Source organism: Falco peregrinus, chromosome 5 (genome assembly GCF_023634155.1).
Source record: "Falco peregrinus isolate bFalPer1 chromosome 5, bFalPer1.pri, whole genome shotgun sequence".
Classification (NCBI taxonomy): Eukaryota; Metazoa; Chordata; class Aves; order Falconiformes; family Falconidae; genus Falco; species Falco peregrinus.
Genome location: NC_073725.1, coordinates 96,444,486 through 96,462,071, shown reverse-complemented (window position 1 = coordinate 96,462,071; position 17,586 = coordinate 96,444,486). Strand labels below are relative to the sequence as shown.

Below are 17,586 nucleotides of genomic sequence, written 5' to 3'. Positions count from 1 at the left end.
TGGAAGAGGTGCAGGGCGCTCCCCAGTAATTCCAGGCGAGCACGGCTGAGTGTGGGAAGCTCGGCCCCTCTGATGTTTACAAGCCACCCGAAAGCTTTTGCACTGGTTTTTGCCCCATATCCACGGGTTTTATTTCATTATTGTTGCCAACAGGTGTCTCCACCAATGCTGCTGAATCAGCAGTGTCGTCAAAAGCGCCAATAAACCATCGTAACATATGGAATGAAATCCCTACTGCTGAGCTAATCTGGAAGGCAGTTACATGCTGGTGAACTGAAGCCCATGTAACAAAAATTGATCAATTACACAAATTAAGCATAGCCCTTTAGGAATTTATTTTATTGGTCTGGACATCTGTTGCAGTATTGTCTAAATCCAAAAATCAAATGGTGCCTTGGGTTGCCAAGTTAGGCAAGAAAATCTAGTAGCTATAAAAGTACAACTGAAAACCCCTGTATTAATATCATGTCCATCTGCTGAATGTTACATAAATATGCAGTCTTTTTATTTTCCTTGGGAATAACATTTATTTTTACTGTGCCCAGTTTGACATTCTGTGACATTCTGCTCAGTTTATTGCACAGTAACTTTAAATGTTTCTTCGAAAATGCATTTATAATGTTGTTGTTAATCTTTTTTTCAAGTGTCTTTACCAGCTGTTTTACTTATGCTGAAACACAGGCACCGTCCCTCCACCGGAGCTTTGTAGAGTTACAAAATCTCCCAAAGAAAAATAGTTTTGAAAAGAATGTAGAGCTTTAAATTTCAAATGCCTGTGACTTCCATGCTCTGCTCTGCACGGTGGGGGCTCTGGTCTGGGCTTGGGCTGTCACCACCCACATCACTGTCACAAGGCAAAATTTACTGGGAGGCATTCTGCCCTATGAGAAAGTTATGAAGCTCTGGAAATCAGCACCAGCTCGGGGGCTGCTGGTTTGGCACATCGCTCCCAGCCTGGCTCGTGCAGCCCAGAAGTGCTCTCCACTGCTGATGGAGAGGCGCTTCCCGGCTTCTCCCTTGGGCCCTGGCACAGCTCTGCTGAGCAGGGAGGTGATGCTGTGCCACCGCAGCATCCATCCAGCCCCAGCTGGGGGCTGCACCTCCTTGGCTGGCATGCCACGTCCACTGCGACCCACGTGGGGATCAGGTTAGTGTCGGTCCTGGAGCAGGGATGAGCATTGGAAAGAAACCCTGAGAGCAGCCTGGAAGGGTCATCGCAAGATGTGTTTAAATGTCATTGAAAGTTAATGCATGCTAGGCCAGAAGTTAAGAGATGCAGAGATGTGTTTACCTTCTGAACCTGTTTGAATTTTGGCATTGAAAATATCTAGTAGTTATAAAACTACGACTAAAAACCACGATGTTCATATCATGTCCATCTGCTGAATGTTAAATAAATATGTTGGTTGGTTGGTTATTTAAGTATGTTGGCCAACTGGCATAGTATGAAATGTTTCTAGAAATAGTTAGGGGATAATTTTTTTTTGTTGTTGTTGTAGGTTGAGTCCTTTCTCAGAGATACAGGAAAATGAGGAGACACTTAGCAGGATAGGGAGGTTTTTGTTTGTGATTTTTTCAGATACACTGCTCAGAATCAGTTTTAATTAATTGAAGATAAGCTGCATACATTTTGCATATGTGCATTTTGATTCTGGTATTTGACTGGAATTATTCCAGACGTATGCTTCAGCAGCGGAGACAAGGCTGCTGCGGCTCTGCAATTTGCACAGGTGTAACTCAGGTCTGTAAATTTTGCAGTGAATATCTTTAGTGGTGAGTGGTCTGGTCTTCTCTGTATGCACCTCTCATTGTCATTACGTGGCTGCTTCAAGGTCGGGCTAGAACCCTTATGCACCGAACAAGGTTGCAAAAACAGTGTGTCAGGTTGTTGTGGTTTAACCCGGCAGGCAGCTCAACACCACACAGCCATTCCCTTCCTTGCCCCGGTGGGATGGGGGAGAGATCAGAGAAAAGGTAAAACTCATGAGATAAGGACAGTTCAATAGAACAGAAAAAGAAAAAAAAATAATGATGGTAGAAAAATATACAAAATAAGTGATGCACATGCAATCACTCACCCGCTGACTGATGCCCAGCCAGTCCCCAAGCAGTGGCTGCCACCCCCCTGCCAAGTCCCCCCAGTTTTATTGTTTGGCACGGCACCGTATGGACGGGATGTCCCTGTGGCCAGTTGGGGCCAGCTGTCCCTCCAGTGTCCCCTCCCAGCTCTCTGTGCCCCCCAGCCTCCTCGCGGGCAGGGAGGCAGAAGCTGAAAAGCTCTTGACTTAGTGTAAGCTCTGCTCAGCAACAACTAAAACATCCGTGCGTTATCAACATTATTCTCATCTTAAATCCAAAACACAGCACTCCACCAGCTACTAGGAAGAAAATTAACTCCATCCCAGCCGAAACCAGGATACAGGTGTTTAAAATGTAATGCAGCTGATGTAGGCTGCATTTTTATTTGCTTTTCTCCCATCTTCTCTGTCTGAAACAGAAGTGAGTGCCCTCACTTCCCAGAAACCTTATAAATTCATATTTTTGTGGTGGCACTGCTGGAGGCATAGCTTTATTCACAAGCTCTAGCCACATTTTGTATGAGTTTGGAGGGTTGCAGATATACTCTGCTGTCTATAAGAGACCACTGTAGGTAAGGGAAGAGGAGGCGGCGCAGGGTGCTCAGCTGCAGAAAGCCCACCCAGCGCCAGAGCCTCGCAGCATCCATCGGCTTCTTCTTGAGCTCTTCCGACTGAGCAGGGCCAAATGTCTCGGAGGGGGAAATTTCATCTGCTGAATTACCTTCCTTAGATGTTCTTATAAAGACAAAAGCATTTACACAGAAGGACTTTGGAAAACCCTGTCTCAGCATCCACCCCAAAACAGAAAGCTGATTCTGATAGCTTGCAGCAACTTGCTGTTCTCACCCACGTGCGCTGAAGGTGCAGAGCCAGTGCCAAAACTCTTATCCTCTTAACAAACGCCGAATGATTTATCACAAACAGACATGTTTGGAAACTTCAGCAAAGAGCTGCTTTTTGGAGGTTACAAGGTTAACTACCGAAGTTGTATGTAACTTGGAACTGATGCATGGCAATTAATCAAGAAATTACGTTCCACATCTCTTCGAGAGCCCACACAGTGTGCTGTGTCTGGGGAGCAACAGGCACATGCAGAGGGCAAAGCAGTTCTGCTGGTCAAAATGCAAATTATTTCATATTGGACAAAAAATGAGTACAGAAAAAATGTTGGCAGAGGGAGTCCATGGTGTGAAATGCTCTTTATGGCAAGCAAAAGGCCTCTGAGTTCTGAGCAAACCTTCAGCACATGCAGGAAAAAAGAAACGCTAATTGCTGCTTCCATCATGTATGTCCTTTAAATCTGTTCACAAACATCTATGTTCAAAGCAAAGTTCCTTATTCACATGCTCAGTAATTTGCAGTGGGGTTTTTAGCTCTTTCAGAGTTCGGATAACTCAATTTATCGACTTCTTTTTGCCCTTTAAATTGACATACTCAAACCAATAGTTTTAGTCCATAAATGCAATAGTGGATGTGTTAGGATACTGTGGATGGTAGTGATCTAGAACTGATCCACCAGCTTAATTTAATAAATTAATGTAACCTACCAGTTCTGCTTATGTGCTTTTATCAAAATGCTGTGGGGTTTGCCTGCTGTGCCTTACACAAATGCAGCGCTTCACTTTCTTCCAGGGTTCCATGTTACCCAACCCCACAGGCTACAATTGCTTGCCTTTGTGACTTTTATTTATTTATTTATTTGCAATATTTAGCACTGATTTTCCCCACTCTCCCTCCATGAGAGTCAGCACCTCAGTGATGCTCCGTGCTGATACGGAGCTAATTATGGATCAGTGCTTTGCACTGCATTTGTTTAATGAAGTCACGATGGCAGCCAGAAAAGTCCGAGGGGAGACACTTTGTGGGTGTAAATCCCAACAGCTGGACGGATTTGGGTTGACTCCTGTGGGTTTAAAGCATTTTACACCCACTGGGAATTTGTCCTTAAGTAGCCGGGAACACTGCAAGTGTGAGAGCTGGTGGAGGGGCAGAGCCGCTCCAGCACACAGCACTAACAAGCTTGAACATTGTAATTAGCAAGCTGATCATTTTCTTTCTCTGACTGACATGTGACATCTTTGAAACATTTTTCAAAAGCTTCGGATTTTGAAAGTGGTGGGTGTTCTGAATTTTTGGGATGCACCTGTGCTCACATCCACACAAACACTGATTAGATAATATGATGTGTTTGCTTCAGACTACGTATAATTTAAAAATTAAGGAGAATAATTTGTTCCAAGAAGCTATATATAACATAATATGGCATATAAAATCTATTACGCACTTATATCATATTATATCATATCATTATCATAGAATGGTTCAGGTTGGAAGCGACCTTAAAGATCATCCTGTTCCACCCTCGCCACCACGAGCAGGGACATTATGCTGTATTATATTTTATTAGTATTCCAGTGTATAAGTATTTTGTATATAAACATATTTTGTATATAAACATACATATATGTATAATATTTGAATGTGCATTTGTGTATACATCAGTTTTGGCTTTGTCCAAGTGTGGGACCTTTTCAATTTCTTTATTTCTTTTTTTTTTTTTATTCTGTTTTTTCACAGTAGCCCAGCTGCTGCAGCAAAAATGCTAGATGGCAAAATACAGACTTAAAGTTTTGTGTTGTGGGTGGCTAAATTCTTGTTGCTCCCTGCCTAGTGTTAGGGAGAATGGCAAATAGTTCATCTCAATGCAAGGAATTGTCTGTGTAGTACCTAAGCTATCCTAATTTATGGAGAATAAATAATTTTCTATTTCTGAATGCCTTCTAGTCCCGCACCCGCAGAAGCAGTTGGCGTACAATGCCTCGAAAGCTGGGGTTGTAAAATTAACACAGACATTAGGAACCGAGTGGATTGACAGAGGAGTAAGAGTCAACTGCATTTCCCCGTAAGTAAAATGTAGTCTCATTTTGAGAGTACAAAGAGAATGAAATGTTCTAAAAAGCTCAAATGAACAGTATCTCAGCAAATAAAGTTTCTAATTAGCAGGTGGATTGCATCCCTTTTTATGTTGTCTTTTCCTTAACAAAGGTTTAAATACTTAGAACCAAGCCTGCTCTGTTGCTGTGTATACTCAGGGATTTAAGAAGAGGTTTTAGTATTTGATAATAGGTTTTCCAATAATGTGAAGGGTAGTTTTTAGCATTTCTTTTCCAGATGAAATATTTCCTTAATCTGTCCAAGCCTTCTGCGGTTAAAGAAAAGGTTTCTGACACTTAATAGACAATACTTCTTTCCCCTTTTTACTTGAGACAAATATATAGGCACTTTCAAAGCCACATTGTACTGCTGTAATCGAGATACTGTTCAGCTCTGACAATCACAGGAGGCCAGGTGTAATTTTGTAAATATATATGTATTTGTTACAAATTACATTTTCCTTATTTTTAAAGGCTTAAAGCTGTATGTTTTGTCTTATAGTATTTATTCACATAGAAAAGTTCTCTTACCACATGCGCTTTTTCTTGCCCCGTTTCTCACACTCATACCCAACACAGTCATTTTATTAAACAATTAACAGTGCATGATAGTGCTAAGCAGAAACCCAAGTGGATAGCATTAATTGGAAGCGGTCAAATTCTGTAGACCATTGAAGTCAATCAGAATAAGTAAGAAGGGCAGGATTTTAACCCAGGAGTTAAATTGTAATAATGAAGATATAATGTACATCAAATTAGGAAAAACAAATTACATATTTTAATCTGCAAAGTGGAGTAAAAAAAGAAAATCACAGAGCTCAATGGCAAGTGCTTCTGTTTTTACTGTCAGTCTGCTCTCCACTTGCTTGCGCTAGCTGTCTTCCTTATGATTATTTATTACTAATTATACCAGTGACTCCAGCCGTCACTCTATGTGATCCACAGATTCTTTAAACAGCATCTCAGTTTGTGATGGGATTTTCCCCACACCGTGCTAGCAGCACTGCAACAGTGTCCCCACAACTAGAGCTAGTGAATTTACACTGGCTTTCGGGAGCCAGGGGAGATGAAGGGAATTAGGGAAGCGCAGCAGGACCTGGCAGGAATTGTGTCTGAAAACACACGGATAATCTGTACCAGCAGAGGTGGGACAGCAGTGCCACATTCACAGCTATCACAGATCAGAAGGCTCTTAGAGGAGGAATTACCCATTTCCAGGGGGCTTACACAAATTTGAAAAATACCCACCAAATGATCAAAACTCATTGTTTTGTGTAAGGTGGAAGCATACACTCATTTGAAGAAGTTGTGTTTCTGGAGGCAGTTGTCAGAGCATGGAGAAATGATAGTCACGCTTCTCTTTTTCTACTTTTCAAGGCAAAAAGAGGGTTGCATTTTGATCATCTCCACCTGTCCTAAACTCTAGTTCTGAGCTCAAAACCCTGCAACAGGAAGGGAGGGGCTGCTTTGTGGAGGAATAGACAGAAAGGGCACAGAGAAAGGCACAAATATTTGGCTGTCTTTAAGGTCCCCCGTTCTGGACAGAGCAGTTCCCCCAAGGCAGCCGGGGACCCAGGCAGAGTTTTTCTGCCGGCAGTTCAAGGCTTTGGCTGAGCCCTCCGTGCCAGGAACACCCGGCGGGCTCTGGTCAGCCTTCAGAGAAGGAGCCTACAGCGGTTCATAGAGCTCAGCTCCTTCCTCACCACAAGCAAAAGCCTGAAAGTGAATAAATATTCCTGTTTACCCTTCTGCCTGTATGAGATGTGACCCTGCCTTTTGGTGCAGATTTGGACCCATCCCCACAACTGTGGACCCCCTGATCTCATTGTCGTGTCCCTTGACATGACTGGCTGAGGCATAGGGGCATCTTCATCCCGCTCGAGCTTGGCACCCAGCACCGGGCACCAGCCCTAGTGTGAGCGCGCAGCTGTCAGTGCCGTCAGTACTCTGCAGGGTTGAAAGTCCCAACTGCCCAAGTCTTTCTGAGCGTGGATGTCCCACCTAACATGTAGTCATCTTATAACAGGAGAGGATTTGGGGGAGTGTAAGGAGCACAGAGGTAGGTATAGGACGTGATGATACCCAAGATAATCTCTGGATAAGTAAAATACACGTGTCCTTCAGTACCTCCCACTCGCATTAATGCTTTAAGGCACTCTCAGTGTACCTTTGAAGCCCTAAGCACTCCAAACACACGGTCTGACATTAAACATTATTTCACCATGCAAACCTTTTGGCCTTTTTTCCCTTTTCCTATCTGTTCACTTTTTTTCAATTTAATTTATTCATGAATGCATAAAACTTATGCAGAGCAATACATAAAAGTTATCAATGCATAAAATTCTATGGCAGAGTCCTTAGGACAATTTATTGCATTTGTAAAATTCAAGATTCAGGCTTCTCTTGCTGGCCAGGCAAGCCTCGTGCCGCTGGGGAGAAGGTGGCTGAGACTCCCTGGGTGCTTTGGCTGACTCAGCCTGTTGCTCCATGCAGCAGCAAGTGTCCCCATGTAGCGTGGAAGCTGTGCTCAGCCCTTCTGCCACCATCTAGGGCAGTTGCCTTGTAGCTGCTGCTGTGCAAAATTAAGAGGGTGCTGGATCTTCCTGAAAGGGATACAGGGATCAGGCTGCAGAGGGGACCTGGGTGTGAATAGGGACCTTCACAGAGCACTGACTGCTGGCCGATGCCTGGCCACCCACAGTGTGTTTTAGTCCCTTTGCTGGCCCTCGCACATGTGAAGTGTGTTGGGTGTGATGGAGCAGGGGACTTCTGAGAGTGTCTCTTTTTTGGCACATGCAGCATTGGAATGCTTCATTTTTGCAGCCATTACACTGAATTGACATCCATTTTTTGAGATAATTGTATCTCCCTGCTTGATTTACAAGGCATAACATGTCATCATGTGATGGCCTTTGGGATGGGCAAATGGAAGGTGATCTTCAGCTCAACCCGCAGCCAGGCCACCTTGTTGGAGACCCAGTGAAACCCAGCAGTCTCAGGAGATGAGCCACTGTGGGCTGCAGGGACCTGGGTTTGGGCTGTGATGGGCAAAGAGGCTTTGCCCCTTGCAGGCCTGCCTTGCTCCCCTGGGATGATACGGAGGCAGCCGCACAGTCCCCTGCCAGGCTTTTAGCCCGGTGGCTTTGAGGAGTCAGAAAACAGGGAGGGCAGGATCACTGCAATGTTTGGGTGTACCCCATCACGGGGGAAGGAGAGGCAGAGCGGGCAGGAGGAGCACCCCAGCGTCACCTGAAGGCATCCCAATTAAGCAGCATTACTATCCCCATTAAGCAGCAGTCGTTGCTGGTAAGTATCTTTGGACTTAAATCTTAATTCCTTGGGAGATGTCCCAATTAAGTGGATCTTGTGATTAAACACTTCCTGATTAAGTGGAGTGTACTTAACTCATTCAAATTAATAACTCATCTGAAAGAAATCAAGTTACACACAGATGGAATCTTTTTTTGCTCTCATTTGGGGATTGAGCGCACGTAACAATTCCAGTTAAGTATCTGGTAAGTGATATTTTTCATAAAGTATCTCTTGAAGTGGAAATGTTTTAGGCATTTTGGTTTTGTTGTTTTGGTTTGGTGGTTTTTTTTTTTTTTTTTCTGGAGTCTCAAATTGTCCTGTGTATCAATAATGAAATAATGATGCTCGTATCTAACGTTAAGGTACCAGCAGTTTGATATTACATTGACATGCAACAGAAAGTACTGATAGGCTCAGCACTGCATATGAGATGAGGTAGGGAATTAATGCATTGGCAGTTGTCTTTGCTGGAACTCGTTAGAAGCCAACTAAAATCTGCCTAAAAGGGTTCGACAACATTAAATTGCCCAACTTGGCACCAAAGCTTTCCCAGAAGATGTGTAGTATCAATGACATGCCTAATATTTATAGTGCCATCAGTATGTGTGTTTGCAACTTTTAAGTTTTGCCCTACATTTTTTCTCATTTATATAACAAAAATTTGTAACGAAGTTTGGTTACACATCTAAATGTTTGCTTCTTGAAGTGAACCTAAAGCAAGGTCCAGCGAGAAGCACGGCGCTGTTATTTACAGGTTGCTGTGATCAGACCAAAAATCGTTTTTCTGAACAGATTGAAAAATGTCCTCTTTTCAGCAAAATCTGTTGTGCTGGAGGGCTGTGTGTCGTATTCCCTGATCTGCATTCCCTTGGGGTTAAGACGTATATGTAAATTAAAAAAAAATAAAATCATATGGATCTTATTCTGGTATCTGATAGTATAAAGCCAGAATGATTATGTTGATGGCTTTGTAAGCACAGTGAGAGGCACGTAAGGGAAAGGAGTCCAATGTATTTCATGTCTGCTGCTCAAAGCACGATCCTCTCTGAAGAAATCCAGGTTTTGAGGAGTTTGGGAGAGCGAGGCGGGGAGAGCAGCGGGCTGTGCTTGGGGGAAATAAGTAAACCGTCTGCAGTCCTATGCTGGAATGAATTTGACTTTATCGCGTTGCCAGAGGTTAAGCGAGCTGCATCGCTCAGTGTTTCTGAACTGCTCTGGTGTTTATTGACTATTACAATTTAAAATAAAGCCGATATTTAAATCCTGCCCGATTAGTGAAAACAGAAATGTTTGGGGGTAAGTCTGAATTAGGTCCACTTTGTAACAGAGTAAATAGCAGATTTCAGCCATCATTTAAAACAAAAGGTAAATCTCATACCCAGAATCCAGTGTGTCTCACAAAATTATTTCCTTGGAAGTATAAATTGGGATGCCGATGAAGTTTCAGAACAAAACGGGTATTTTTATACTTTGTTCATTTCATATTTATCACTAGCTTGTTTGCTAATTTTCATTTGCAAGAGGCAATTCTTCCAGCTAACTGGCTGCCTCAATGGGCCACTGATTTCTTTGAAGTGACAGTCTGTAAATATGCATAAAAAAGAGATGCAATTAGCGTGTGTGTGGTTCAGTGCAGCCTGATTTCATTGGCAAGTTTACCCACAGTGTTGATAAGCTACATTATCTAGAAAATTGGCCGCTGAAAAACAGCACCTCTGATTGCCAGCAAAGGTTCCAGATAACAGGGTGCTGAAGAGAAATATAATTGAGGTTGAATATGTTAACCAAGGTGTCACATGCTCCTTAGAAGCGCTAATTTATCAGCATGTTGGAATTTTTATTAACATTTGGAATGCATTTCTACCACACTAATGAAGTGGAATTGGCAGTTCAGGTTTTAGTTATTGTCATTTCTGAGAAGTTAAATGTAATTTCTTGTTAGACACAGTTATGTAAATATATTTGTTCAGGGGCTGAAAAAATTATACATTTCACAAAATACAAATATGTTGTTAAGGAGGAGTATGACAAATCAGTCGCAGTTAAAGTCATAAAAGCCAGCCAAATGTTCGCCCTGCATTGTGCTTTCTGGAGCATCACTCATTTTTAGGGCACCTGCAGAAAATGAACTTAGCAGAGTTTTAATAAATGGTGTACTCACTCATTAACGTTAAAGAGGCCAGACAGGCAAATGCGGTGGGATTTGTCAGGATATTGGTTTAAGGGGAATTGCACTGGGCATGCTGTGCTTATCTTTGCCTCTCCTTCTCTCTGTGGAAAGGGTCTGGAGCCCAGAAGGGCACTGGCTTTTGTTTTCCCTGGTTTTTCTTATATGGGAAGTCAGGCTGTTTTGTGGTTCTGGGCTGCACACAAACACGCTGTGTGACATTATGCTGCAAAGTGATGAGAAGAGAAATTGGTAGAAGGATGCCAGTTCCCAAGGGCTGTGACAGACCTGCTTCAAGGCGCTTTAGGTTCCAATGCCATGCTTGTTTTCTGTAAAAAAACATCCAACTGGTGATTATGAGTAGCCTAAAAGTAAGGTAGTGTATTAGCAAAGAAGGTAGTATGTGTTAACTCACTTTAAAGAGAACCTCTAAGCCTGCCCATCAGCAGCAAAAGGCAATGGGAAGGAAGCGCTACCCAAGTTTGCATCATGACTTTCAGCAGAGGCAGAGCAGCGCTGACTTGCTCATCTTCTTGGTGCTATTCCCCAGTTTTCCTTCTGAATTAACATCTCAAACACCTATAAGCATTGCCTTTCCTTCTGGGGAAAACCCAGTCCTAAACTCTTGGTGGGTGTGCTCATTGCAGGGGCATCGTTGACACGCCACTCATCCACTCCAAGGACCTGCAGCCGCTGGTGCAGCGCTGGCTGGCGGACATCCCCGCCGGGAGGCTGGCTCAGGCCACCGACCTGCAGGCTGCCGTCGTCTATTTGGCCTCCGAAGCCTCAGACTACATGACCGGCCATAATCTGGTCATCGAGGGTGGCCAGAGCCTATGGTGAGGGGCGTCTTCCAGCCTCAGGGGCATAAGTCACATTGGAAAGTGTGTATTAAGAGTTTAGCTTAGTCCCAGGTTTGGCTGGGCCAGCTAATACGAAATGATTGTCGTCTTCATTTGAGTACAGCTTTGGAGATATGTATAAAGAAAAAAATATAAATCTTTCATTTTCTACATTTTCATGTTATTAGCTATACATTTGGATTTCTGTTAAATTAGTATTTAATGATATAAAAGCACATTTACTGCAGTGAGATTTGACTATTATTTAGTTTAACAGGGGGCATTTTTAAAGCAATCAATATTAGCTGGTCTGTGTAGTATATTGTTCTGAGGTGATTTTTTGTATTCAAGTTTTTCCAGTGACGCCTGTGAGTGGTGAAAAACAGTTGGATGTAGTGTTAAAAAAAATAAATTAGTTCATTGCATTTGAACCTCAGTGTTGCCATTTTATATTTACTGGTGTTCTTTGGTTTTGACAGTGTTTTTATACAAACACCTACATAAATGCCCCTGAAAGAAAAGTACTGCACTTAATAGAGAATCATGGTTGGTAATTGTAATGGCTCTAATCCAAAGCCCATTGAGGTAAGTGGGGACTGCTCATATACTTTGAGTTAAATGCATGTGTAGCTGTTGATACAATTGAGTCTTTGTTTTCCTTGATAGGCAGATGTAAGCAATGGTCGTCTTCCACATTTTTTTTTTCTCCCGTAAAATTCTGAAGACAACTCTCGGGTGTAAATCAGGGCCAGCTCAAATGATGCCAATACAGCTCTGTTGGCTGAAGAGCTCATTTCGGCAATAGCGCTGGGTTCATTGCTTCTAGGCAGTAAAACACGGCACAATAACACTGCCGTTTTGATAATGCTCTGAATTTATACAGACTTCCATCCTGAGGGCCTTTAAGCATAACCTAAGGAGAATTTACGGGAAGGAATTCACTTGCAAATCCTCGTGTCATTTGTTTTGCATTTGGCAGCTCTTTGTTACCATAACATAAATAATTGTGGATGAATGTCATTACTTTGATTAAGTGCTACAAGTCCATACATTGGCTAGCCATTATTGTGGTGAATTGCTGTAATGGCTTCAGACTTGACATTCACCACCACGTTGTAAGGTATGCATCTCGCTGACGTACTATCATCGTTATCGTGGATAAAGTGCAAGAAGATACTTGTCTTCATTAAATTTTCTATTAGACCATTGATAATTAATACATATCTCATGTTTCATCTCGAGTCGTTTTTCTGGGGAGTGTTGCAGTTAAGCGACTCAGGGCTAGAGCTTTTTGGCTTGAAATCCCTGCCTTGTGTGCATGATCTAATTTATTGACAATGCTCTGCAAACTCACAGGCTTAAGGAGAGCTCAATTTTGGATAAATCTTCAAGAAAAACAATTAAGGTTTTAAACGTTTTATTATTTTTCTGGGCTCACTAAACCTTTTCTCTCCTAGCTCCCACACTTGCATCATTTTGTGTCATGCTCTGGAGGGCTCGGTGGAATTCTCACATCCCTCTGGCTGGCTTTTCACCCAGAGGTTAATGTGCAAACATTGGTGAACTCATCAGGAGCTCTTCCAAAGGATCCTAGAGGGGCTTGTATACTATCGCTTGGACTGCTGGTGAAGAGTTTTGTTGCAGCTCCTACCTAAATTGTAAAATAACAAACTTTAGTTAATTTGAAACATGAACTGCAGTTGGCACTGGAACTGTAACTAGTGTTTTCTCTTTCTCCGTAGAAAGACAAAGGGTTGAAGAGGCTGCTGAGGCTGAACTCCCTTTCTCTGTCTGGAGATGGTTGCAGGTTACGCCAAAAGGCACTGATGGGGCGTTGTAGGAAGCTGGAGTTCATTGCCCTGGTGCCGGGTGTTTTGGGGAAGAAGCTTTTCAGCCAGCAAGGGTCATGCTGTGACTTTCACAAGCTTCAAATTAACTTTAAAAACAAAACTCAGACAGAAAAAAAACCCCCAGACTTTAAAAAAAAATATTAAAAATCAAAATGATCTCTTAACTATGCAGCCTCCAGTGTTTGGACTGCAGCTTGTCTGGCTGGGATCTGTCTGCCCCCAGGCTCTGCCTTTGAAGGGCTGAGCAGACAGAGCAGAGAGGAGCGAGTTTGCCTGCACAGGCTGATGTGGGGCTTGGACCCTGTTTGGAGACACCGCTGTGTGCCCACGCGGACGCCGGCTGGGGCTGGTGGAGGATGCCTCTCGCTCCATGATACAGGAGGGGCTCAGGACTAAGCAGCCCGAGGGGGTACGGTACTCAGTACCAAGTCCCCAGGGTGATGGGCAGACACCCTCACGGCATTTTTGGTTTGCATGGCATCCTCACTCTGGCCAAAGAAATGAATCCTGGAGAAAAGCAGGTGTCAGGAGGGAAATGCTTCTCCCTATGCTGGTGTGACCTTCACCTCTCTCCTCCTAAGGGCTGACCTTCATCTTTCTCCTCCTAAGGACTGGCATTCACCTCTCCCCTAACTAAGGGCTGACCTTCACCTCTCTCCTCCACACCCCTATACTCAGGGCTTCATGCATTCAGGGGCTCCAGCAACAGCACTGTGGCTCTTCATGGTGTCCCCTGTAATTTCCTGGGGGAAAAGGCTGATGTCCGGTCCAAAGCAGGGCTGACCCTGCTGTGGTGCTTCTGCCTGGTGGGACCAAGCTCCACGTTTGGGCTGGGATGCATGCCCGGCTGTGCAGTGGCTGCTCCCCAGGCCCGAGGCTCCCCGCTGGGTGCAGGGTCTCTTCTGACAACACAGCTCCCAAGCCAGTGGATGTGGTGATTTCCCTTTAGAAGGGAAAAGCAAAGCTCAGGAGGGATGCAAGAAAAGCCTTGCACTCCTCTTGCCACTAAAGCTGGGGGGGAGAGGAAAAAAAGAAAATGGAAAAAAATTGGGAAAAAAACAAAAAGGAAAAAAATTGGGGAAAAAAGGAAAAGGAAAATTTTTTGAAAAAAAAGGAAAAGGGAAAAATTTTGGGGAAAAAAAGGGAAAGGAAAAAATTGGGGAAAAAAAGGAAAAGGGAAAAATTTGGGGAAAAAAAAGGGAAAGGAAAAACTGGGCAAAAAAAAAGGAAAAGGGAAAAATTTGGAGAAAAAAGGAAAAAATTCGGAAAAAAAAGGAAAAGGAAAAAATTTGGGGAAAAAGGAAAAGGAAAAAATTTGGGGAAAAAGGAAAAGAAAAAAATTGGGGGAAAAAAATTCGGAGAACAAAGGAAAAGGAAAACATTTGGGGAAAAAAAGGAAAAGGAAAACAATTGGGGAAAAAAAAGGGAAAGGAAAAAAATTGGGGAAAAAAGGGAAAGGAAAAAAACTGGGGAAAAAAAGGGAAAGAAAAAAAATTGGGGAAAAAAAGGGAAAGGAAAACAATTGGGGAAAAAAAAGGGAAAGGAAAACAATTGGGGAAAAAAAAGGGAAAGGAAAAAATTGGGGAAAAAAAGGGAAAGGAAAAAATTGGGGGAAAAAAGGGAAAGGAAAAAATTGGGGGAAAAAAAGGGAAAGGAAAACAATTGGGGAAAAAAAGGGAAAGGAAAAAATTGGGGGAAAAAGGGAAAGGAAAAAATGGGGGGAAAAAAGGGAAAGGAAAAAATGGGGGGAAAAAAAGGGAAAGGAAAAAATGGGGGGAAAAAAAGGGAAAGGAAAAATATCGGGGGAAAAAAAGGGAAAGGAAAAAATTGGGAGAAAAAAAGGGAAAGGAAAAAATTGGGGGAAAAAAGGGAAAGGAAAAAATTGGGGGAAAAAAGGGAAAGGAAAAAAATTGGGGGAAAAAAGGGAAAGGAAAAAAATTGGGGGAAAAAAGGGAAAGGAAAAAAATTGGGGAAAAAAAAGGGAAAGGAAAAAAATTGGGGAAAAAAAAGGGAAAGGAAAAAAATTGGGGAAAAAAAAGGGAAAGGAAAAAAATTGGGGAAAAAAAAGGGAAAGGAAAAAAATTGGGGAAAAAAAAGGGAAAGGAAAAAAATTGGGGAAAAAAAAGGGAAAGGAAAAAAATCGGGGGAAAAAAAAGGAAAGGAAAAAAATTGGGGAAAAAAGCATCTTTCTGGGGAATGGAGGGTGAAGCTGCGGAATGGCAGCAGCAGTGCTGAGCGGGGCTGTTCCGGGCGGTGCGGGGCGGTGCGGAGCGGAGCGGAGCGGGGCGGGGGGCGGCGGGCGAGGCGCCGTTCCCGGCCGTACCTCTAGGAGGAAACCTCAACCTGTGTTGTGTCTGCGGGAGCCGGGCTTCCCGGCTCTGCTATTCAACTTTTACATTGTAGCTAAGTTAGTACTTTTCATATTTCTAAGTTTTTTTTTTTTTTAAACATTTATGTAGAACACCACATAATTGCAGAAAAGATAATAGTCACATACCCTAGGGCTTGGTGTACACTTATGTTAAAAGTACAGCTTTTATTGGCAACTAAAGTAATAACCTTTCCATGTCAAATTGCTTTAAATTAAACTTAAAAAAAATGCTGGCTGATACCCACACTTAGTAATTGTCAAACATTAGCATAATGTGGAATACTAAAGCTGCTTAAATCTTGGGTTTAAAAATAATTATTTACTTAGGTAAATTCTCTATTCAAAAGCATAATATTAGATTTTTTTTTTAACAGTCTCCTCCACGTAGATGTTAAAACGAAGATCTAAGCCTGACATGGAAGTGGGACTGAACATTATTGTGGCCTCTGAGAGAAAAAAGGGGATTTTATACCTTTAGCTCATCCACCCATCATCGGTTACTCTTAAAGAAATGTTTTAAAGTGCCATGTCTGAAGGCGTAGGTGCTGCAGGTGACATGTGGTGACCCAAGACTGGTGGTGCTGGACTAGTGCTAACTGAGCTGTGCCGCAGCCCTGCAGCACACAGCGCTCCTCATGCTGGAGGACATCTGGGGGACGGGTGGCTCAAGTATGTGAGGAGGCAAAGCCAAGGGCAGCAGGTCAGTGAAGTGTTTCATGCAGGTGCGTTTTATTTATCTGTTTCAGCCTGTAACTGGAGCAAATGTGGTGGGGCCCATCCGAATTTCCAGCACGAAGCAGGAGAGGAGACTGCACTGTGAGCTGTGGCTCTTGGGGCTCTCCCCTGCACGTGAGGGAAACGGGACCTGCCAGGTGCTGTGAGGACACAGGTCCTTGTGTCTTCTGCTTTTTGGGAGGCCCAGGCTCTGACGTGCCCTGCTGAGGACTTCCATCCCTCTGCTGGGGCTTCCTTCTGGAGTCTACCACGGCACTTTGAGTCTCCCAGTTCTTCCTCGGAAACACAGCAACATTTTGCTGGAAGTTCAGCAAAACCCATTGCAGAACATTTTCTTAAAGAAATCAGCAATTCCCCTAGGGCAAAAGGGTTTGTGGCAAATTCCTGCTCCTTTGGCTAGCAAGGTAGAAAGGGATTCCCTGTCCCACTCCTTTAGGGAGCAAGAAGCTCTGGGAGGCTCTTGCTGCCTTCCCAGCCAGCCGACAGAGGAACAGAAGGGAGCGGTAGCACCTGGGAACAAGGGGTTTATGATCTTCAAGAGGAAGAGTTAAACAGTTGTCGGGAGGGAAAACACAAGGAGATGAGGACTGAAAATTGGATACCTTTCCCAGCCTTGCCTAATACCATATGTGTTTTACACTGTGATTATAAATCTGGTTATATATTAATTTCCACACTGTTTTAGTTCTTTAAAGCAGGGAAGGAAAATACATGCTTTCCTTGGAGAACCCCAATGCAGTCTTGCAGCATATGCCTTCTCACCAGAACAGGCTGAAATTCTTCAAAACTCTCAAATCGCAGTGCGTGTTTGCTGAGAGATTGTCCCTTACCCGGTGTCTTTTCTCCATTCTGCACCTCTTCCCCCTTTCTCCGGAGCTCTCCCTTCCCCACCTGTCCCTTGCTCTGCTGCCGGTGCTGCTGCAGCTGCCCCATCGCACCAAGGCAAACGGAGATGAGTGGGGAGGGACCAAGCAGAGCACCTTGACCATACAGATGGGTTACCCAGAAATATCTCCCAACACCAAGGCCTGGGTTTAACCTTCGTTTACGTGCACCCCAAACGACTCCATTGCAATCCATGAAACTTCTGGTACCAGGACTTCACCAGCAGTAGCAAACACAGGAAGGCTCTTGTTCATGGGTGAGTACAAGTAACTCCCACCTCAATCCACATGTTCTCGGATCCAGGGGTGGCCTGAAAATGTATCCAGGCAGAAGGGAAAGCTGTAGATCCCATTTCCACTTTTGCTAAAGTCCTTTCCCAAACTGGGGCTCGATGAGGGCTAGTTCAGCCCTTG

At 43.5% G+C, this 17,586-nt stretch overlaps 1 protein-coding gene across 1 annotated transcript in view; it reads left to right on the top strand.

Moving 5' to 3' along the window:
- The window catches only part of LOC101919857 (D-threitol dehydrogenase-like), a 30,234-nt gene extending 18,901 nt beyond the window's left edge, over positions 1-11,333 (top strand). The window contains exons 8-9 of the mRNA XM_055805194.1: positions 4,863-4,980; positions 11,138-11,333. Coding sequence (XP_055661169.1) covers positions 4,863-4,980; positions 11,138-11,333 — 314 coding nt within the window. The remainder of the gene's footprint in view (positions 1-4,862; positions 4,981-11,137) is intronic.
- The last annotated feature ends 6,253 nt before the right edge of the window (positions 11,334-17,586 follow it).